Source organism: Sphaeramia orbicularis, chromosome 2 (genome assembly GCF_902148855.1).
Source record: "Sphaeramia orbicularis chromosome 2, fSphaOr1.1, whole genome shotgun sequence".
Lineage (NCBI taxonomy): Eukaryota > Metazoa > Chordata > Actinopteri > Kurtiformes > Apogonidae > Sphaeramia > Sphaeramia orbicularis.
The window spans coordinates 3,490,371-3,515,318 of NC_043958.1; the positions used below are offsets into that span (position 1 = coordinate 3,490,371).

General features: G+C 33.4%; 1 protein-coding gene and 1 long non-coding RNA gene across 2 annotated transcripts; one reads left to right on the forward strand and one right to left on the reverse strand.

Moving 5' to 3' along the window:
• Positions 1 to 2,491: 2,491 nt before the first annotated feature.
• On the reverse strand, positions 2,492 to 7,095 carry s100b (S100 calcium binding protein, beta (neural)). The gene is made up of 3 exons (XM_030153952.1): positions 7,016 to 7,095; positions 5,761 to 5,916; positions 2,492 to 2,638 (listed from the first exon to the last, which is right to left on the reverse strand). Exons 2-3 carry the CDS (start codon positions 5,896 to 5,898, stop codon positions 2,492 to 2,494), a joined length of 285 nt encoding a protein of 94 aa, XP_030009812.1. The 5' UTR covers positions 5,899 to 5,916; positions 7,016 to 7,095.
• Positions 5,776 to 24,535, forward strand: LOC115432998 (uncharacterized). The gene is made up of 4 exons (XR_003937285.1): positions 5,776 to 5,889; positions 12,748 to 12,928; positions 17,320 to 17,571; positions 24,077 to 24,535. It is a non-coding gene; the product is annotated as an uncharacterized LOC115432998 (long non-coding RNA).
• Positions 24,536 to 24,948: the final 413 nt, after the last annotated feature.

Below are 24,948 nucleotides of genomic sequence, written 5' to 3' on the forward strand. Positions count from 1 at the left end.
TTGACATTCACAAACTATCCTTTTACAAAAAATGCAAATAAACTGAACAAGTATGAACAAAAAATGCAAATAAACTGAACAAATATGAACAACAGAAAATGTTTTAAGCAATAACTGCAATTTTAATATCATTTTCTTGATGTTTCTCAATTTTTTTAAAATTTTTCTGCAGGTTTTGTTCATATTTGTTGATAGTTTTTTGCTATTTTTGTTCATCTTTCTAAAATTTTTGAACATATTTTGTTCTTGTTACTGTCTTAAGTGCAATTTTACCAATGTTTTTTTTACCTATATATATATATACATATATATATATATATATTTAAAAAATGTGAATTAATGAAAGAAATATGAACAACCTGAAATGTCTGAAGTGAAGTGAGTGTGATTGTATTAATATTCTGCCTGTTATTAAATATTTTGTGTATTTGTAGATCCACTGTGATCTGTACGTTGTAAAATACATGTGTAAACTGAGGCAGAATATTGGTAAAATTACTTATTTTTCTTAAGAAATTTCAGTTTGGTCATGTTATTCATGTTTGTTTAAAGGATAGTTTGTAGATTAAAACATTTTCATAATGTAATTTTACTTTTTTCACTTTAAAACATAAAAAAAATGTAGAGTTGACATTAATTATAAGTTATTATGTTATTATTTTACTGGTCTGACCCACTTTAGATCATACTGGGCTGAATGTGGAACCTGAACTTAAATGACTTTGACAGCCCTGATGTAAAGTTTTTAATTTGACGGTCAGATTTACCCATCAGGCTCTTTGATTATAGACATAATCAGTATGTTTGATTATTAGACACATTTTCGATGCAGTGGGCGTATCTTGTAATTCCATTCTGACTCCCAGCTCATCTTATACTGATGCTTCGTCAGGGTTCCTCATGTCCATGCAGGGGGTAGAGGTCACTGTGGTTAGGGTTAGGAAAAGGGTCTGGTACACTGCAAAAAATGCCCTGCTACAAATAAGCCTAATATTCCTAAATCTGGTCAAATTGTCTTATATTGAGTAAAAAAAATTCTTGTCTAGAATTCTTAAAACAAGCAAAAAAAGTTTATCAACTAAAAAAAACATAATGTGCCCTAAAACTAGACAAAAATGCTAGAATTTTAGCCAACAGTGCTTAGTACAAGAAATAAAATCACCTTAATATTAGCTGGAAAATCTTAAGAAAAGTTAGATACATTTTTTTAAAATAAGAATATTTTTCTTTTGTAAAAATTTTTCTGCAAGCTTTTTTTTCCCTATTTAGATGAAAAGTAAGACAAATGCTATAGAATTAAGGCTATTTTTCACTTTCTTAGAAATCATTTTTGCAGTGTAAGAGATTGAGTAAGAAAAATAAAAAAAGGAAAAAATGTGTTGAAATGGAACATGGACCCTGGTCTCCTGTCGTTAACTTTGGCGTTTTCACCACATTCTAAAAAGGATTTTGTCATTTAACACTGAGCCCGTTTACATTCGCACTAAAAATCCGATCATTATCTGATTTCTGGAGTAATCTAATTACTCAAGTGATCATGTGAACAGCATTATTTGATGTCGTCACCTTCTTAAAATAATTGAAGTTTTTTGGGTTTTTTGAAAAATCTGAAAAAAAACCCAACTTAGACAAATTGAGTATTTGATGATTTGGGCAAAAATGATATGATGATTTGTTTTATTAGATAACAGCAGTAATCTGATTATGAGTAATCAGATTAACACACCTGGATTTCTCCCCAATACTCTTCCTTCCTGCATGTATACAGTTTAATCTGATTTAATTTGGTCTTTTATATCTGCGTATGTGTAAAAAACGTAAATTATAGAAAAGGTTTGAGTCTACCATTCGTATGTACTCCAAAATAAATCCGATAATGAACTGAAATGTCTAAACCAGGGTTTTTGGATTATTTCTGAAGTACACGTAAACGTATCAGATCTGATTATTACAATGATCTGAATATCAACAGTTTTCAGATATTTATGCTCGTGTAAACAGACTCACTGTCACATTGTATGTTCTTTACTTCTGTGGAAAAGTGATTCTATTTCGGTTCCTTTAGCGTTGGAATTCTGATGATTTCAGTGTAAATAGGTTCAAAATTAACATGTATTTAAAACAAAAAACGACTTCAGAGCCAACTTCTTTATACAGATGCTTCGAATAATTGCCTTTACTTGCCAAATGTTGGTGCAAATGGCATTTTTTTCCCTCTACTCTGCTGTTTATCAAGTCCCCCAAGCCTCTTTCACCTGGTAATGAGCTGAATCTAAATAAATGTCTAATTCATGCTTTTTCTTCTACACTGATCTGATCCCATCCATCAGTCAAACCTCTACACGGGGGTTTCACTGCTGGTTGGGCTTGTTTTTTTTTCCAGGGTGTGCACTGTAAGCCTCTGCTTCTTTACAATTTACTGCTGCACCTCCTTTGTCTGGTGGACCCCCCCCCCTCCCCCCCCCCCCCCCCCCCCCCCTCAGACCCCTCCCTACTCGTCCTCGTGCTCGAAGAACTCATGGCAAGAGATGGTTACTGAGGAGATGAATGTCATGAACTCCTGGAAGTCGCACTCAGCGTCGCCGTCGGAGTCCAGACTCTCCATCAGGCTGTCCATCGTGGCCTGGTCTTTCACATGCTGGGGGGGGGGGGTCAGATGAGGACAGCAAATTAAACGTGTTTAATATTCACACTGGCATTTTAAGTCTTTGTGAGTTTAGACACTTGTTCTGAAATATACGGAAAACAGCAGCTGCAGTGGTGAACAGACTGAACTGTGGACGGACTGAACTTTTACTTCAGTTTTTGGTGCAAAGAGCATGAAACCTCCATGAACTATAATATTATATTATTTCGAGACCCAGAAATGCATTTTTGGCCTATGTAGGGACAAGAGTTTCACAGCTTTACTTTAAAAAAAAGGGGGAAAAAAAAACACTTTCCACTACAAAGGGCCTTCCATTGAAAAAAATATGTATACCTGATCAAACTGGGTCTCAGGAGGATTTGTGTGTGTGTTTTTAGTGCAGAATAGGGCATGGTAGTAAAAATAGAACACACACACACACCAACAACCCCCCCCCCAGTAAATCAGAATTAAAACACAAGAATGAGACAAATAAAAATTTTAAAAAAGACTAAAAGTTCCTACATAATGCTGTTTCTAATCATGACTATTTTATTAAAATAAATAAAAATAAATCTCTCCTAGGTCTCAGGAGGACATATAGAAAATAACTACTGCACTAATGACAGCCATTCCAATACTTATATTCAACTAGTCATCATATCTTTGGCTCCATGAAACACATGTTAATGCTCAGTAGGACACATATATGGTTCTTTCATACATTTTCAGTGTACATATACTGTATGTGGCTGAAACAGGGAGCATTATTAGACTTATTTTAATGGAACATTATAGTCATTATGGCCTTTAGGCAAATGTTTTTTGGGAGGTGGGGTAGTGCACTATAGGCCCCTCCCCTGTGGTACCCCCTAAGCTTTTGTCCTAATGGTATTTTTTCCCCCTTACATTTACTTTTATACTTTAAATAGTTTTGAAACCAGTACTTTTACACTTTTACTGGAGTAAAAGCTTGAGTTGATACTTTGACTTCTACAGAAGAACCCTAGTGTCTGTACTTCTACCAGAGGAATGAATGGGAATACTCTGGATACCTGGTAGAAAATAAAATGGAGTATATTTTAGTTACTTATTATCCAAATCTGTCCTAAAACTAAACTAGTGGTTCCAGGCACAACAAACCCCGCCCCTTGCACATATTGTAGCTTATTTTGGCATCCATCCAGCTGATGTTATCATGTCTATGCGTGTGCTGATGTCAGTATATCAATAGCCTCTATATATGTGCCAAGTTTGAAGTAAATTGAAACAAAGTTAATGTTTTTATAGACATGTGAAATTTTGTGCATTATAAGTAAATAGGGGAAAAAAGATTTTAATAATGTATAAAAAAAAAAAAATGGAACTTTGACCTACTTAAAATGTAATCACATCTATTCTGGGTCACTGGTAATCTCAATTTGATATTAATTCAACCAATAGTTTTGCTGCTATAGACATTTGAAATTTTGCCCATTATAGGTAAATGAGAGGGAAAAAAGGATTTTAAAAATTCCTAGAAAATTGGGACTTTGACCTACTTTTCCCAAAATGTAATGACATCTGTTCTGGGTCACTGGCAACGTATAAACCCCATTTGGTCTGAATTCAACCAATAGTTTTGCTGCTAGAGTGTTAACAAACAAACTTCAGGGGGCGGGGGAATAAACTTCACTTACTCACTAAACCAGCTTGTCGCAGTATTGTGCCTTTGGTGTTTAAAGGGTTAACACCTTAGCTTCCGTCGTGGTCGTTGCCAGTATTTCCAAACACTTTCTCCTCAGACGTGACTCGTCTTATTTGTTTTACTGTTACTCCCTCCCTTCTTTACAAACTGGTCTGAAAACATGTAAACATCCGTGTAACCGTGGAGACGCTGAAATGACACTTTCACCGAATTCAAGCAGAAAACCGGTTCAGTCACAACACTTTTACTGTCTTATGATCATGTCTGAAGCCCATGACCATATGCTCCCCTACAGTCTACAGCCGAGGCAAAGCAAGTGTAATTTAAGAGGAACTGACGTCTTCAAGAAAATGAAGTGTAGAACAAACCTAAGAAGCCAGTGTATGTCTGTTCGAGGGGTACGTCTGTGGAATAATCTGGATCAGAGCTTAAAAATGTCTTCTTCACTTTGTGCATTTAAAAGGTTGTATTAATCCAGTGTAATAACAAAAATAGAACATTATCTGAATAAGGCGATATCTAGTTATAATACAGAAGAATGAATAAAATAAGATATTATTGTGTCCTGCCTATTTGTAATGAACAGACTATCATGATTAGGAGATATGATCACATTTATTACCCTTTTATTACCCTTTTGTTACATTATTACATTTTGGGAACTGTAGGTCAAAATTAAAATTTTTTTGGAATTTTTAAAATCTTTTTTTTTTTCTGCACTTGCTTATAATGGGTGAAATTTCAAATGTCTGTAGCAGCAAAACTGTTGGGTGAATTTAAACTAAATTTGGTTTATAGATTTCCAGTGACACAGAATAGATATCATTACATTTTGGGAAAAGTAGGTCAAATTTAAAATTTTATAGGAATTTTTAAAATTCTTTTTTCTTCTCCCATTTACGTATAATGAGCAAAATTTCACATGTCTCTAAAAACCTCAATTTTGTTTAAATTTACTGCAAACTTGGCACATATGTAGAGGCAGTTGATATGCTGACATCAGCACATGCATAGACATGATGACATCAGCTGGATCCATGCTAAAATAAGCTACAATATGTGTGAGGGGCGGGGTTTGTTGTGCCTGGAACCACTTGCTAATAATTGTACTTGTAGTAAATAATTAAAGTGCATATAAATATTATAGTTTATATTAAAGGTTGATTATGCAAATCTGATTGTGTGTGTGTGTGAGAGGAGAGTGGTTTGCATGGATGTTGTGTGTTATTGTAAAAATGTAAAAAAAACTGTTAAAACAAAAGAAGCTGAATCAATGTAACTGTTAGTTTGTAAAAAGGGGGCAGAGTCTATAAGTTTGTTTGTGTTGGATTGTTCTTTGTTACCTGATGATTTTATGTACTCGAAATAAAACTAAACTATCTGTCATCTTTCTCTCCTCAGATGAAGGTCTTTACTCCTACTTTATTCCCTTGTGTTTGTGTCTCACCGCCATCAGGTCTGGCAGCTCGTCGTGGAGCAGATCCTTCAGTTCGCTCTTCTTCAGTTTGCGTTTGTCTCCTTCTCTTTCCGAGTATTTCTGGAACACGGCGATGATGGTAGCCATGGAAGTCTCCAGGTCGGTCATCGTTATGCACTTTATCACCTTTTCAGGGGAATATAAACATGTTTTTATTGAGTTTTCTGCTTTTTTTTTTAACCCTTTCATGCATGAATCATTGTAAAACAGGGAAAATCTGTAGTTTAATGGCAAATAAATACAATGAATTTATGCATGATTAAGGCTCGTTAGTATCCACATTAAAACCTGGATGATGTATTAACCCTTGAAGACCCAAACACACACCGACGACCAAAGTCCTCTACTGATTTAAACTGTTTAATACCTGTTGATCCACTAATCCTATCAATACATGTAAATAATTGGTATAAAATACAGTTTGTCATCTTTTCATGGTCATCAGATATGACCCACTTGGATGTTCAGAGGCTCTGTAGTTACCATGGAAACACAGTCATCTTCTACAACATTAATTCACCAGTAAAACCCACAGAGTTGGCTCATTGACAGTAGATGAACACACTCGGTTTATGATCAGTTAATGATAAATTTTGTTGAAAAAGTCATGTTTTCTTCATTTTTCTCTGTTTCTAATATAATGACAATTAACTTTAATCGGACCTTTTACATGATCAGTAAATTAAATATGAGAAAATACCTGATTTTTATTGAAGAAACACAAAATACAGAGGATAATATTATATTAAATGATGATAAATCACTTAATAAATGTTAAATATAGAGAAACATCCATTTGGGACCTGACATAAAAGCAGCACTGGGTCTTTATGGGTTAAATAATCAGAAGCATTAATTATAAAGTAATCTATATGTTAATGAAGGTATTACAGTGCGATACACTACTATTAACATTATTAATTTGGGATAATTATTTCAATATTGTGGTTTAATTGAAGCTTGACTAACTGTAACATGCATGAAAGGGTTAAAAAGCCAAATTCATAATAGGATTAGTTGAATTCTAGGTTTAAAACTGGAAATAATCTTAAAAACACTGAAATTCAATATGAGGACAAATAAATTTTATGTTAAGACATTTCTTATATTGCACAGACTTTGTTTTACAGTGCTCTACCCTCTAACTCTAAACTAGTCCTTATATTTTTGCCGTTTTATAATGAGTTTATTCATGTGTAGTCGCTTTCAGATGATAATGTCTTACCTCCGACTGAGTCCAGGCAGAAATTCTTGGTGTTGAATCCAGAGAGTGTAGGCAGCGGATGGACGGCAACTTTTATACTGAGGCAGATATGGGAGGTGGAGGGAGGAGGGGGAGGTGGAGCGCTGAGGTCAGCCAGCCTGTCAATCAAACTGCTGACCAATGGCGTCTGTCCACCTCCTCTCACTCCACTGCAGTTTTGCACAAAACCAGCAACAAGTCCTGACTCTGACAAACCTCCTGTAACTGCAAACGTCAAATAAGTGCTAATGTGAGCTCTACTGTATTAGCTTTAACCCTTTAACCCCTGACGTGTCTGCGGTGAGCGTATGTTTTGTGTTAAATATTCATACAAATTCAACTGTTTGCTCAATATGGAAAATTTCAAAACATGCTGATAGAATACTTTACAAAAATCTAAATCTTACCAAGTGTATTCTTTTCATTTCTAGTCCACATATCTCATCACACTTAAAATAAGACATAATCACCTAAAGAGGAACTTTTCAATTAGATATAAGAACTTATTTTTAGACAATAGATCAGGGGTGTCAAACATGCGGCTCGGGGACCAAATCTGGCCCACCAAAGGGTCCAATCCGGCCGGTGGGATGAATTTGTGAAATGCAAAAATTACACTGAAAATATTTACAAATCAAGGATGTTAAAATAATTTTAGATCAATTTTACAATTTTTAGAATTTTACAATTTTAGATCTAAAGTGGATCAGAACAGTAAAATACTATCATAATAAACGATAAATAATGAAAACTGCACATTTGTCTCTTTGTTTTAGTGTGAAAAATGTAAAATTACACAAAAATGTTCACATTTACAGACTCGTCTTTTACAAAAAAAAATGTGAATATCTGAAATGTCTTAAGAGAAATATGTGGAATTTTAATAATATTCTGCCTGTTATTTAATGTTTGGTGTATTTGTAGATCTTCTGTGATCTCTAAGTTGTGATTCACGTGTATAAATGATAAACTAAGGCCTAATATTGTTAACATTGCACTTATTTTACTAAAGAATTTTCAGGTTGTTCATATTTGTTCATGTTATGTTCAAGTACAATTCATAGATGTAAACATTTTAATTACGGAATTTTAAGTGTATTTTTGCGTGTATTGTAGGATATTCAAGCATATTTAAGTGTGTTTTTTGTTTTATGGAATTTACTTTTTTCACTCAAAAGTTCTTATCCTATTGTTTATATTATTTGACTGGTCCGGCCCACTTCAGATCATATTAGGCTGGATGTGGCCCCTGAACTAAAATGAGTTTGACACCACTGCAATAGATCTTAAAAATCCAATTTCAAGAAATCTTACCAAGACAATTTTCATTTGTTCCATTGGCTGATTTTTTTTTTTTTTGCTTGAATTAATAAAAAAAAATCTTAAATTAAGCAAAAAAAAAAAATCTTTAATAAGCAAAAAAAATCTTGAATTTAGCAAAAAAAAAAAATCTGCCAATATGATTGTTATGCACTTTATCACCTTTTTATAAACATGTTTTATAGAGTTTTCTGCTTTTTTTTTTCTTTTTTAAGCCTTTCATGCATGAATTTTTGCAAAACGGGAAATCTGTAGTTTAATGGCAAATAAACACAGTGAATTTATGCACGATTAAGGCTCGTTAGTATCCACATTAAAGGCTGGATGATGTATTAACCCTTAAAGACCCAAACACCCACCGACGACCAAAACCGTCTACTGAACTAAACTGATTACTACCTGTTGATCCACTAATCCTATCAATATATGTAAATCACTTATTTGCATTAACGATGAATTAATATGTGTGTGTTTTTATATTTTTGGGTTTTATTTGTTTTCTTGCTTGCTGTTTTTAATCACCTTTTACATGTTTCTTTTATAATGCTTTAAACTTGTTTCTTTTTTCCTTGTCGTTGTATTTTAATGTCCTGCGTGAAGCACCTTGAATTGCCTTGTTGCTGAAATGTGCGATACAAATAAACTTGCGTTGCCAAATGGAACAAGTGAAAATTATCCTGGTAAGATTTCTTGAAATAAGATTTTCAAGATCTATTGTCTAAAAATAAGTTGTTGTATCTCACTGAAAAGTTACTCTTGAGGTGATTCTGTCTTATTTTAAGTGTGATGCAATATTTTGACAAGAAATTTAAAAAAAAATGCATTTGGTAAGGTTTAGATTTTTTGCAGTGTAGACCTTATTTTTTCCATTCCATCTGAACATGCTCAGTGCAGCCCCTGCCACCTGTGGACAGAGCAGTGACTGAGACCGACTCACTGTAAAAACAGAAGGTTTAGGCTTTTTTTTAATACACTGTTTTTCTTTTCGTCGTTTAGTGTTTACTGAGTTTTGACCGTGTAACTGCTTTTTTTGGAGTTCAACCAGGTGCTAAAAGTATCTGGACTGATTTAGGAAAAAATGCCCCAAAACAAAAACTACTGGGCCTAAATTCAAATACTTGTTTTTCAGTGTTATTTAGTAAAAACATGTCAAACTTCAGTTCCCCTCTGTCCTCCAGAAATTAGTCACATAAGTTGTAAGATGCTATATTTGCATAAACTACAGCAGTGGTTCTCAAACTTTTTACAGCGGAGTACCGCCTGAAATACATATATTTCTCAATTTGGTTCATTTTGTTCACTATTTTGTTAATTTTCTTGGAAATTTTCTTTAATTTTTTCATTGTTATTATTATTTTTAATTCTCTTTTTATTGAAAGAAATTTTTTCTTTTCATACGTTGAAAAACAAACAAAAACACAAATTATGCACATCCAGAGAGTGGTTGTAAAAAACAAAACAAAAACATTTACAGCAGCTCATTATGGTCCTGTCATACAAGATCTCAAAGTAAAGAATCAATGCATAAATAAAGATAAACAAAAACACAAAACCATATTTCCTTCAGATGATTTTGGGTTCATATTCATGCATTCATCTCAGCAAAATCAGATCTCAAAGGCTTCACATATCTCATCCATCCCTCCCAGTGTCGCACAAAAACATCCATCTTCAAATTTACTTTCATTATTTTCACTTTTTTTGTAACTAAGTAAATTTAGGCCGTAAGGGGTTAAGTGTCAAATCCAGTCAAACACGCTTTAATGGTATGTTGTGTGTATGATTTTTACAACAATTTATATTTTTATAACTAGTTTACCATCATTCATTATAATATTATCCACTGTATTTTGTATTTTTCAATGTAAATCATATATTTTTCTATATTTAGTTTAGATGTTCATGATATCTCAGAGTAAATCATCATATCAAAACAGAGAAAACTGATGAATTGTGACTTTTTTTTGGTAAATTTCTCATTAACTGAACACAAACCCAGTGTGTCCATCCACTGTCATCGATCCAACTCCATGGGTTTTAGTGGTGAATCAACATTGTAGAAGATGACGGTGTTTCCATGGTAACTACGGAGCCTCTGAACATCTAAATGGGTCATATGTGATGACCATGAAAAGACGAATGACTGCATGTTACACCGATTATTTACATGTATTGATAGGATTAGTGGATCAACAGGTATTAAACATTTTCGATCAGTAGCTGCTTTTGGTCAGAGGTGGATGTTTGGGTCTTTATAGGTTAAAAAATACATAAAATATGTTATATTTTCCATAAAATAAAGAGTTGGGGGATGGGACGTTGGTGGTGATTAGAGCCTTGGATATGTCAAAAGATTAGCGACAAAACTGATCTGATGTCATTAGTATTTTGTCTGCGGTCTCAGATACTCCCTCGTGGTCAAAAACATCCAATTAATTCCATCAAAACCAGATTTTTAAATTTTACTACCATTACACTATACGGTCGTGGAAAAAATTATTAGACCACCCCTTGTTTTCTTCAATTTCTTGTTCATTTTAACCCTTTTATGCATGAATTATGAGAACCTTAATCAAGATTTTTTTTTTCCTGAGTGTTTTTATTCCTCTTTAGGCATGGAAAAGAAAAACAATGTGATTGATTTTTTTTTTTTTTTTTTTTTTAAATCAACCTGTTTTTCATGGAGTTACAAAAATGTCCACTCAGCTACACCATGAATTTTATTCTTGAAGCAAAGAAACATGTATTTAAAACCCAATATGATAAAGTGATATGAAAACAGTGAAATTAAACCATGTTTAATGCAGCTAATCTGATGTTTTCTTACATTTTAACATATTCTAATACTAGTTATTACTCACTTCATGGAGATAATATGCAAAAAATAAATATTAACAATTGATTTCCACTCAAGAACCAATCAAGAACAGCAAAGTTGCAATAATGGTATGAATTGCAGTTTATGAGATGATGCATAAGTGTCCACTGTGTTGGCTGATATGGAACTAAAACAACAAAACCCATGAATATACAAGAGTAAAGCTGTAGAGTAACTGTCCACTGGAGTGACCTCTGTGCATGAAAGGGTTAATGCCTGGTCCAACTAAAGGTACATTTGTTTGGACAAATATAATGATAACAACAAAAATAGCTCATAGTAGTTTAATTTCAGAGCTGATATCTATCCATTTTCCATGTTTTCTTGATAATAACCAAAATCACTTCAGTTCTTACATCAATATCTATGGCATTGTACTGAGAAAAACAGTGCTTTTAGACATTCCATGTTTTCTTTTCTGTCTGTTTTAGTCACATGATACACACAGGAGTTTGTACTGGATTGCATAACTATTGTTTTTGATGACTTTTGATGGTCTAATAATTTTTTCCGCAACTGTATAACAATATATCATCTAATGCACAGGTGTCAAACATGCGGCCCAGGGGCCAAATCCAGCCCACCAAAGGGTCCAGTCTGGCCCTTTGGATGAATTTGTGAAATGCAAAAATTACACTAAGATATTAACAATCTTTTTAGTTCAGGTTCCACATTCAGACAAATTCAATGTCATAATAACCTATAAATACTCACAACACAAATTTTCTGTTTGTAAATGTAAATATTTTCATGTATTTACACTAAAACAAAGTATAATTTCACAAGAAATGTGAATAATCTGAACAAATATGAACAACCTGAAACGTTTTAAGAAAAGTAAGTACAATTTTAACAATATTTTGCCTGATATTAAATGTTTTGTGTAATTGTAGTGATCTGTAAGTTATAATGAACATGTGTAAATGATAAACTGAGACAGAATATTGTTAAAGTTACACAAATTTTTTTCAGTTTGCTCATGTTATTCACATTGTTTGAAAAGATAGTTTGTAGATATAAACATTTTCATTGTTTAATTTGACTTTTTTCACTCTAAAACATAGAGAAAATTTTGGAGTTGACATTATTTATTCATAATTATTATTATTATTATTATTATTTTACTGGTTCGGCCCACTTCAGACCAAATTTAGCTGGATGTGGCACCTGAACTAAAGTGAGTTTGACACCCCTGCTCTAATGTCAACGTGTTATTTGGAGAGAAACTAGTGATTTTTACTGTATTCCACCAGGTTCAAGCACTAAAACCAGGCACAAACAAAGATTCACAAAGAACTGAGTCATCATTTTTATAGTAAGAGCCATTTAGAGCAACACAAGGTCTGGTCCAGTTTAAACATAGAAACAAAACCAGTACTTCTGAACTAATGAAGCTGAAGGAAGTAAACCAACAGGTGTTCAAGTGCCAGCAGCGTCCCTGTGCATCATGGATGGTATACCGTCTATCTGTGCTCTGGCTTTGATGTAAATCTGCTTCTCTCCGTCCTTGTTTCAGCATCTGCCAGGCGTCACAAAGGCCCGTTTCAGAGGAAGCGTCTGGCCATGCATGTTAATGAAGACGCTCTTTTCACTGCCCAACTTGGCCAGACGTGTGCCCTCCACAGCCCAAAGACAAGTCCCAAACACAACATCTGCTCCGGCCAAATAAGCACAAGTTCACCAGTCCGGACGCCAAGGTTTGACTCCACAAATGTTGGACAAACAGACTTTTTACATAAAGTTCAGCCAGTACTTTAGTGCGTTCTATAACATTTATAATGAACTTTACTCAGGACTCTGTCTGGGTAGATTTTTCCCCCTGCAAAATCTAAAGGTTTATTATAAATGTCAGAAAATCAAGCCTTAACCCAGTCATATCAAATTAACCCTTTCATGCATTGTGGTCACTCCAGTGGACAGTTACTCTACAGCTTTACTCTTGTATATTCATGGGTTTTGTTGTTTTAGTTTCATATCAGCCAACACAGTGGACACTTATGCATCATCTCATCAACTGCAATTCATACCATTACTGTAACTTTGCTGTTCTTGATTGGTTCTTGAGTGGAAATCAGTTGTTAATATTTATTTTTTGCATATTATCTCCATGAAGTGAGTAATAACTAGTATTAGAATATGTTAAAATGTGAGAAAACATCAGATTAGCTGCATTAAACATGGTTTAATTTCACTGTTTTCATATCACTTTATGATATTGGGTTTTAAATACATGTTTCTTTGCTTCAAGAATAAAATTCATGGTGTAGCTGAGTGGACATTTTTGTAACTCCATGAAAAACAGGTTGATTTAAAAAAAAAAAAAAAAATTCAATCACATTGTTTTTTTTCATGCCTAAAGAGGAATAAAAACACTCAGGAAAAAAAAAAATCGGGATGAAGGTTCTAATAATTCATGCATGAAAGGGTTAATACATGTATTAATTGATGGGTGCATATGTAATTGACTTCTTGATTTTATTGGGTTTTTTTTTTTAGTTCTTTTTTCTTTTTTACTTCAAAGTTTGAGACAAATAAACAAATAAATAAAATATATAAATTGTTGTAAAAGTCATATACATAACACGCCATTAAAGGTAGTTTGATTGAATTTGACAGTTAACCCCCTACAGCCTAAATTTACTGTCATAGAAAAATGAAAATAATGAACAAATTAAAGAAAATTGTCAAGAAAATGAACAAAATAGTAGACAAAATGAACCAAATAATGAAAACAATGAACATAAAATGAAGAAAATAATAAATAAGATTAAGACGATGCACAAATAATGCAATGAAATAATCAAAAACTTTTTTTTTCTTCACTTTTCTCTGTTGTGATATAATATAATAATTTACTCTGAGCTTTTATGAACATCTACATGATCAGTGATGTAAATATGGAAAAATACAGGATTTTCATTGAAAAACACAAAATGCAGAGAATAATGTTATAATAAATGGTGATAAATTGCTTGAGAAAGGTTAAATACAGAGAAACAATCATTTGGAAGTTATCACTATTAATAAAATGTACAAAATAAATGAAGCGAATGAACACAAAATTAGGAAAATAATGAATAAAATTAAGAAAAAAACAGACAAAATAAACAGTTATTAAGAAGGCACAAAAAGTATTACCACTTTTTCTTCAGTTTTCTCTGTTTTTGATATGATAACATGTGAATTCACTCTGAGCTTTAATGAACATCTACATGATCAGTGAATTACATAAAGGAAAATACACGATTTTCACTGAAAAATGCAAAATTCAGTGAATATTATAAAAAATGGTGATAAATCATAAAAGTTGTGATAGAAAGAGTTGTGGGATAATATTATGTTTCAAGTCAATGATTCACTTCAGTTCAATTTTATCCACATAGTAATTGAATAATTCAATAATCTCATACACACTGTTAAAAAAACAAAACAAATAAATGCCAAATAAATACTGTTAAAGAACGGAAAATAACCATCTCATAAAAATACGGTAATTTTCCATAATTAAAATACAGTTTTTGGCCCTAACTTTACATGAGATTTTGCTTTTTTTTTTTTACTTTTTAATATTTAATAAAGAATATTTTCATGTATTAAAACAATCAAATTACCTATAAATATATATATATAAATACTTTTCAGTGAGACTCAGTTGTACAATCCACTGATAAAAACTGTATTTGGACAGTTTATCAGTGCTTATACATGTTATACATTCACAAAAATACATTTATTCAACATTTTTGTTGTGAAACCTCCCATAATTACGCAAGATATTTGTCAATTAACAAACAAGTCCGGTTAAACTGACAGAACAAATACTTCTTTACCGGTTAATTGTCAGTAATTTTATCTCGTTTTATTCATTTATTTTTTTACAGTATTAAACTTTAAATTCACAGTTTAATCTCATAAATAAAAAAGAAATATTTGTGAAATTATGATACATTTGCACATGTATTTTAACTGTATTTTTCTGTGGAAAAAAAACAATATTTTTTTTAAAAAATGGAAATTTTATGGTTATTCACAGTTACAGTTTTTCGTGTTATTTTACGCTTGATGTGTAAAATCAGTCTATTTTTTTCATTTCATTGATATTTTCCTGTATTTTAAAAATACAGGAAAAATCTGTAAAATAAACAGTAAAAATTCTGTTAAATTACAGATTTTTTTACAGTGAAGACAGTGTTGAGATGTTCCATCAGTACAGAAGAAAAACCCAACAGTTGTCCATAATAATGTCCACAATGTGCTGAATTCCCCAGATGACTTCCTCCTGCGGCCTGGGTGACCTCTGACCTCCCTCCACTCTTTGTGTTTGGGATCAGGCAGCGTGTTGGGAAACAGAGGCGTCCATTACATGATCAACTGTGTCTTTGTTTGATGATAAATACACTCTTCACACACAACCACAACAGACCGGTCATTGTTGGTCCCAAACACTGACCGTCTGTGCAGCCGGACACTGGGAACTGCAGGAGCTTCATCTGTGCTTTTGTATTAACATTCATTTATATATGAATCTGACAGCTTTACCTTCCACGTCAAATATTTATTTAGGAAAGAACTGAAGACGGTGGTTTAGAACAGGGCCGTTCAGGGTCCACGTACAGTTGAATATGATCTAAAGTGGGTCAAACCAGTAAAATAATAACATATTAATGAGAATTCCAAACTTTTCTACATGTTTTAGAGTGAAATTACAGCTAAACTATCCTTTAAAAGACTGTGAATAACGTTAACAACCTGAAAAATACGTGTAATTTTAATAATATTCTGCCTCGGTTTATCATTTATACATGTTCATTACAAGTTAAAGATCACAGTGGATCTACAAATACACAAAACATTTAATAACAGACAATACTGTTAAAATTATGCTTATTTTTACATTTATGCATTTGGCAGATGCTTTTTTCCAAAGAGACTTACAGGGGAAAACCAAAAATAAAAAATAAATATAAATAAATAAAGACATTTCAAGACATTTCGAGCTCTTCACATTTGTTCAATTTAGTCTCGTTTTTTGTTTCCAAATAAGAATATTTTTAAGTAATTTTTTTTTTCCCTATTTAGATGAAAAAAGGATAAATGTTCTAGAAATAAGGCTTTTTTCACTTTCTTAGACATCATTTTTTGCAGTGTGATTACATCTCTTAACTCCATTCATTTATTTAGAATATATGTAGTTTTTCCAGTTTGCTGAAACTTAACTGTTTTGGACATAAGAGGTTTCTGCCCGACGGCGTCATACTGCAAACATAGTCTGAACTGAAGCTTCAGTGAGAGGGTTCAACTGAAACATTTCACATGTAAAACAGGTCAAATATAGTCAACGTTTCACTGTGAACGACGTTATTTTATTATGAAAACACAGGTTTCAGCCTCAGGTCAAACAAACAACACTGACCTGTTTGATTTAATCCTTAGTCAAATAAAACTAATACAAGACGTGTTTGCTTTGACTTCTATACCATTATTTGCATAGATTAGATATTTTGATATATATTAAAAACAATCACAATTTTAACCCTTTCATGCACACTGGTCACTACAGTGGACAGCTATTCTACAGCAGTTTTCTTGTATATTCATGGATTTTGTTGTTCTTTTCGTTGTTGTTGTTGATATTTTTTACACATATCTGTATTAAAGTTTTAAGACACTACATATCTTTTCTTGCATGAATTGGTAACATTATGTAGATCTCTCCTGAGCATAAACCCCCAGAATCACAAGCCCTCCTCATAGTTTTCACACAATTTATCAGTAAATACATGTTTCTGTGCGTCAAAAATTAAACGCTTGGTATCCAGCTGAGAGGACATTTTTGTAACTCCGTGAAAAATAGATTCACAAAAAATCAATTGCATTGTTTTTTTTCTCTGTTTTTCATGCCTAAAGAGGAATAAAAACACTCAAGAAAAAACAAATCTTGATGAAGGTTTTCATAATTCATGCATGAAAGGGTTAAAAAAAAAAGAAAATCTAGAATCTGTTCCTTTTCAAATAAAGTCCAGCTCATGCATTTTCACGCTTCTTCTGATCGAACCTTAACCTTAAATCTGTGTTTTGTGTGTTTCAGCTCAGGTGGTGACTCAGACGCCTGGCACACAAAAAAAAAAAAAAAAAAAAAAAACCTTTTACAGCTCAGCAAGAGGCGCTGACTGGTTGCCATGGCGACGGCACAGCTCCGAGCAGCGCTGGCCGGCTCTGAGGACGCCTCGGCCGTTTGAGGACTCCGTCTCCTGGGAGAAAAAATGCTGGAGGAGGAACAACAGAGGAGAGAGAAGGAAGAGCTGATGATGAAAGGCTGGAGTGTGGGTTTTTAGTGCAGGTACGAGACGGAAAAACCCCCCGAATAAAAGTCACAGACGCACAATATGAAACCTATGAACATCTACCAAAACAGAACACAGAGAAATTAAATCAAATAACCTTTCTAAAGTTCTACCCAGGGTTGTCAGTATGCACCTGATGGAACCTTCACACCAGGGAAGTCAAACTCATGTTAGTTCAAGGGCCACATGAAGCCCAATCTGACCTGCAGTGGGCCGGACCATTCAAATAATAACATAATAATACATAAATAATATCAATTCCAAAATTTGTATGTCTAATTTCTATGTTTTAGAGTGAAAAAAGTAAAATTATATGATCGAAATTTCTACATCTACAAACTATCTTTTAAAAAAATATGGAAAAACATGAACAACCATGACCAAAATGAAATTTATAAAGAAAAAAAGTGCAATTTTAACAATTTATGCCATTATTTGTCCTCAGCTTCTCATTTTTACATGTTCATTACAACATACAGATCACAGTGGATCTACAAATGCACGAAACATTTCATAAGAATATTGGTAAAATTACTCTAAAAACTCTTAAGACATTTCAGGTTGTTCATATTTGTTCAGGTTTTTCACATTTTTTGTAAAAGACTAGTCTGTAAATGTTAACATTTTTGAGTAATTTTACTTTTTTTTTTACACTAAAACCAAGAGAAAAATATGTGGTTTTCTTTATTTATACTTTATGATAGTATTTTACTGGTCTGACTCACTTTAGATGGAATTGAGCTAAATTTATTTTGACATCCTTGATTGTTAATATCTTCAGTGTAATTTTTGTATTTCACTAATATCCTGGATTGGACCCTTTGGCGGGCCGGTTTTGGTCCCCGGGCTGCATGTTTGACACCCCTGCTTTACACTGTAAAAAAAAAAAAAAGTCCTGTTGTTTTTACCACAACAATACTGGAAAAAACACAGATTTACGGAGTAACAAGCAGATCTAACATTTTAAACGTCTAGATTTTGGAATTGGGTGATATTTACATCATTGTTACACTAAAGTGAACGAGTTTGCAGAGTAAATTTAACATTTTAAACGTGTGAATTTAACATTGGATTTCAGTGATATTTATAGTAAATTTACTTTTTTTTTTAAACTGTAAGAATAGGCTGTCATCTCAACATTATGGTCTTGCAATTTAAATGGCACCACATTGTTTTTCAATTTACTGTTTTATTTTCTTAAAACAATAGAAATACATCATTTCGACAAACAACTCATACTGTAAAAACTGCAGCTATATTGGACTTAATTGTTAACACAAAAATCTTTCTAAATGAAGGACTTTTCAATGTATTTTCACTTTTTTTTTTTTTTTTTTAAATTTTGCAATTTTACAACTTTTTTGTGTTAACTCTACAGTCATTTTTTACAGTGTACATCATAAAATAGGGGAGACCAGGGTAAGATGAACCTGATTTTACTGAACCCATAAAAACCAAGTGTTACTTCTGTGATTTTTTTCTCTCTATTGAACCTTTCTTATGTCATTTATCACCGTTTATTAAAATATTCTCTTTTATGTTTTGTTTTTTCCAGTATAAATAATATATTTTCCAGTATTTAATTCATTGATTATGTAGATGTTCATAAAAGCTCAGATTAAAGTTAAGGATTATTATATCAAAAACAGGAAACTGAAGAAAAAGTCAGTTTTTTAGTCAAATCTGTCATTAACTGAACATAAACCCAGTGTGTCCATCCACTGTCATTGATCCAACTGCATGGGTTTTACTGGTGAATCAATGTTGTAGAAGATGACGGTGTTTCAACACTTCAATGCCACAAACCAGAAAAAATATAACACTGTGCAAACATGGATGGATATTCTGTATACAATAGATTTTATGATTTCATACCAGATTGATGAGAAAGGTGCTGATCTTTGATGTTTTAATCATATATTTTAAAGATAAAAGTATTTTATTTTTTTCCTCTATTGATAAAGATTCATACAACGGTGTATTAGGACCACATAAGTACATAAAAACACTGGTCACTACAAGAATAAAGTCATAAAATATGGAGATAAAAGCTGTAATTTTATGAGAATGAAGTCAACTTCAAAAAGGAATCATATTTTTATGAGAACAAAGTCGTAATACTATGAGAATAACGTTGTAATTTAAAAACAGGTGGGAAAAATATCATAATTTATGAGAATTGATGAAGTGTAATTTTTTCATTTAACAAATTCATCCCTTGGGCCAAATGTTTGACACCCTTGGTCATCATCAAATATAGAACAAGTCTGTGACATTAAGTGGGTTAAGTACCTCTTAAACTTTTTTTTTTTTTTTTATTAGACTCCTAATATAAAATGTCCAGAATAATATATGTGGAAAAAAATATATAAAGTTAAAAATACAGACGCAAAAACCAAATCCAGTAGACCAGAATGGTCATTATCTGGCCTTGTTGTTTCTGTAATTGTCCACTAGAGGGCAGCAACATGACATGTACAAACCAGTACCAGTCCAAAAAACTCAGACTCAGATTAATGAGGCTTTCATTATCAGTTTACAGGTCTGAATGGGAATGAAAAACAGTTTTATGCCTTAAAAATCCTTAAAAAAAAACATATAATATGCTGTGAAACAAACTAATAATGCACTTAAGTCAATCTAAAATCGAATTTTTTTCCCACTTTCCTTGATTGATTCTCTTATTTCTGGACATTTGTATAGAGGTGGGTATGAGAGACCAGATATACAAAACACAGGCATGAAACAACTCCATTTACTCATAGAAAAACAAAAACACAGTTCTCAGTAGAGCAGAAACAATCTATTAATCAACTCAAATCGACTGGAAAAAAAAAATTGATGACATTTTTTTTCTGTATCAAAGCATTGTTTCCTTTATTTTGCTGCTAAACATTAATTCCACTGTTGTGTTTCACATGGACTTTTATTATGATGATATAAATAATCCAATCCAACTTTATTTGTAAAGCACTTTAAAACAACTACAGTGGATGAAAATGAAAAAACCAAAATGAAAAATAAAATACAAGAATATATTAAAAAGACATAAAAAGCTGTACAATTGAAAACAATAAAAATAAGAACAATAATCCAATACCAAATAAAACAATAAAATAGACTTTTTTTTTTGCTATAACACACTGTTTTAAGCTTTTTATTACAGATAATAATGATAATTAATGGCCAAATATTGAAAGTTAATTTCTTACTGAAAAAAATGTGTAGAAAATTGGCAAAAAAGACATTTTCTGATACTATTATTGCAAAAAAAGCCCATAAATAAATGTAGGCGGCCTGTTATAATGGTGGTCCTTAAAGGGTTAAATGTACACAAAGCTAACCACTGCTATTATTTTCAACTACAGACAGGTGTAAAAGACAGAGCTGCTGTGTTGGAGTTGTGTAAATATTCCATCTTGGGTCCTTGGCGGTGCCTTCACTGCCCACTCAGCCATCGTATCCATCCACTGGGTTACGTCCAGGCGCTGCGTTCATGTGCCTGGCTGCCGATCAGAGTCCTAGTCCGCACTGATCCTCAATCTGCCTGTCAAACCCGGGTCCCATCTGGCTCATATATGGTGTTCTCACCACAACAGCTGCAAATGAAGGAGGTCGTTAAAGAGGAGGGAAGTGGTTTGAGAAAGGTCACGGCTGCTGTTAGTGTTTCTTTGGAGGCTTTTACCCTGAGTTATGTCTGCAGGAAACGCAGTCAGCTGATTGGGGAAGGGCGCCTGTTGTCGCCTGGAGCTGACAGATGAGTTTGTGTCTTCCTGATCCCTGTTACTGCCACAATATTCATCTGAACCAAGGGATGTTTCATTTGTTCTCTTTAAATAGACTTCAGTCAAATGTATAACAGGTGGATAATTCCTGCCTTTACTAAAGACACAATCCTGTTTCACTGTCGTTACACTAACAATTATATTTGTATAAAACTAGTTATTTCACCACATAACTGTCGGATATTCTTTCATTCTTAGGGATGGGAACTGATAAGAATGTATTCATTCCGGCTCCATTATTGGTATCAGTTTGTTGAAACTGGTTGAAAACTGCAGAGCACATGTTGTTTATTGTCATTGGACTGGTTTGGTGTTGTTTGTGTCTATAGATATTTTTTACCTCTGCCAGGGAGGTTCTGTTTTTGCCAGCGTTGGTTTGTCTGTTTGTCTGTTTGTCTGTCTGTCCGTGTGCAAGATAACTCAAAAAGTTATGGACAGATTTGGATGAAAATTTCAGGAAATGTTGATACTGGCACAAGGAACAAATGATTACATTTTGGTGGTGATCGGGGGGGGCACTGATCTGCCTTGGCAGAGGTCTGCGCTCTTTGAGTGCTTTTTTAGTTTAGTTTTACATGTACTTTTATGCTGTTATAGTTATTTCTATATAGATATTTTTATATATCATCTTACTTTCATACTTTTTGTGGTTGTTTCGGCTGGTTCTGGAATAAAGGACTAGGTGTCATTTTCACTTTTTTTTTTTTTTACTATTTTTACACATTGTTTTATACCATTCTTTTATATTTTTACTCTTTTCTTCTCACAGTTTTTACCATTTGTTTCCACATTTTACCATTTTTTCCACATTCTTTTTTGTCATTATTTCATATTTTTACTATTTTTCCACATTTTGTTTTATAATATTTCACATTGTTACTTTTTTTGGCTATTCAAATAATCTTTTAATTGAAGAAAATAATCAGTGGATTAATCCATTACAAAACTAATTGATTGCTGCAGCTCTATCCAGATCTATGTGAGTATTTTTAGTCAAGGGCAGTGACAGGAGAATAAGGTTCTCTTCAAATAGACTTCAGCCAAATGCATAACAGCAGGTGGATAATTCCTGCCTTTACTAAAGACAAAGTCCTATTTCGCTCTCATTACAGTAACATTTATGTTTGTATAAATCAGATAAAACACTAATTATTTCGCCACATAACTGCCAGATAATATTACATTCTTGTAATTAGGAATGGGAACTGATAAGAATTTAGTAATTCCAGTTCCGTTATCGATTTCTCTAATCACCACTGTAAACATCGCTTTCACACATGGATCAGTTTGGTGATCATATGGCTTCAAGTTGCCACCATAAAAACAAAACAATACAAAAAAAAGCCAAAAGATTCTCATCATCCAAAGGCCAGAGCTCATAGATCAGTATGTCACAGTCCGTCCCCAAAGACGCAACAACAGATGCAGCGTTTAAGTCTAGACCAGAGTCCGGTCATTTCCATCCATTAAAGGTAGTTTTGTTTTGTTTTTTAATTCCCAGTGTTGTCCGTAAAAACAGAATGAAATGACTTGCAAATCTGATAAACTGGTAACATTTTAAGCATAAAGAAGGATAATTTTGTGAGTTGAGGCTACTATGAGCTGGTGAGTGATTTGTTCATTTACAGCTCATAGTAGGAAGGGAGAGATGAGTTAAACCAAGAAACCAGAGCTGTTGTTTTTCAATCACTGTTAAGGCCCAGGTTACAGAGGAGCTGTCCAGTGCTGAAATCATTATGGCCAGGGTACAGAGGAGCTGTCCAGTGCTGAAATCACTGTTAAGGCCCAGGTTACAGAGGAGCTGTCCAGTGCTGAAATCATTAAGGCCCAGGGTACAGAGGAGCTGTCCAGTGCTGAAATCATTGTTAAGGCCCAGGGTACAGAGGAGCTGCCGATGTCCAGACTGCTATGGCTCAGTCTGTTGTTAACCCATAAAGACCCAGAGCTAATTTTGTGGTAGTTCCTAGATGAATTTTCCCTCTATTTTTGACCTTTCTTAAGTGATTTCTCACAATTTTTTTCTAATATTATCCTCTGTATTTTGCATTTCTAAGTGTTAATCAGTTATTTCCCTGTATTTAAATCACTAATCATGTAGATGTTCATAAAAGTTCAATTAAAAGTTGAGGGTTATTGTGGGAAAAACAGAGAAAACTGAAGAAAAAGTGACTTTCAGTAAAATCTATTATTACTTGAACATAAACCAAGTGTGTCCATCCACTGATACTGATCCAACTCCCTGGGTTTTACTGGTGAATCAATGTTGTTGAAGATGACAGTGTTTTCAAGGTAACCACGGAGCCTCTGAACGCCCAAATGGGTCATATCTGATGACCATGAAAAGACAACAAACTGTATTTTATGCCAAATATTTAGATGTATTGATTGGATTAGTAACATCAGTAAGTGGTATTGGTCACCAGTGGCTGTTTGGGTCTTCATGGGTTAATATCTTCAGTGGAATTTTTGCATTTTATAATTTCATCCCATGGGTTGGATTGGACCCTTTGGTGGGCTGGATTTAGCCCAGGCCCTGCATGTTTGACACCCTACACTAAAACATCTCCTCTAGTTCTGAACAGACAATAAAATCCACCCAAAGGGACCTAGAATAAGACATTTTCATAAACAAAATACCACCGAAGTGACAGATCAGATGTTTACGACAGACTGATTCTGTGTTTATTATGTCCTGATGTTTCTTTTCTGTTGACAGCGGCATCCCATCCTGGACCCTGTGCATTATTTGTTTCCATGGTGATCCTAAACGTGGCGGCGTGCAGCAGCAGCAGCAGGCGGAGTGGCCATCTCATGTGGCATCTTCCCCTCTTTAATCCCCATAATCCTCTCCTGCCTCTACTCTCACACCCCCAATCGGATTAAAGGCTACTGGATCAAAGCCCTCTACCCTCCAAATACACACCCACACCATCGCACACATGAACACACACCTGGCCTACATATCTACTTCCTCCTCCAAGAACAAACTGGACTGACAAGAGGACAACAATGAAACAGATTCACAGGCTGAAAAAACATGTTGTTAGCCTCACTGCATAATTGGCTAACTCAAATACACACATGGACAAAAGTTGAATTCAGGTGTTTCTTTTCTAACAGGCATGTGGAACACAAAAGAATAATGACAAATATAACTCTACATTGTTTTAAACATCATTGCATTGGTTAGTTTGGTTTAAATTGTGATCTCTGCTTCCAAAATGCTTCAGAGATTGTTTTTACTTAATTTTTCTCCACATTGATTTTAGTTTTGTTTGTTTTTTTGTCAGGTACTTTATTCACATCTCACTTAGGAAAAAAAGTCGCCCATTAAACCTTAAGGAAGTAATGAAGTTTATAAACTATATGGACAAAAGGATTCTGACACATCATTGCTACAGATCGTATGCTGATTTGACAAACATTAGTATTAATTAACAATATAATTGGTGTGTATTTACAACAATAAACTATATTAACATAGTGGTCATTTTATAACAAAAAAGTGTTCAAGGATACTAAAATGACCATCCAGAGGTTTTTTAAGGGGTTTTAAACATTTACTCTGTCAGTCATCAGCGCCTCCCA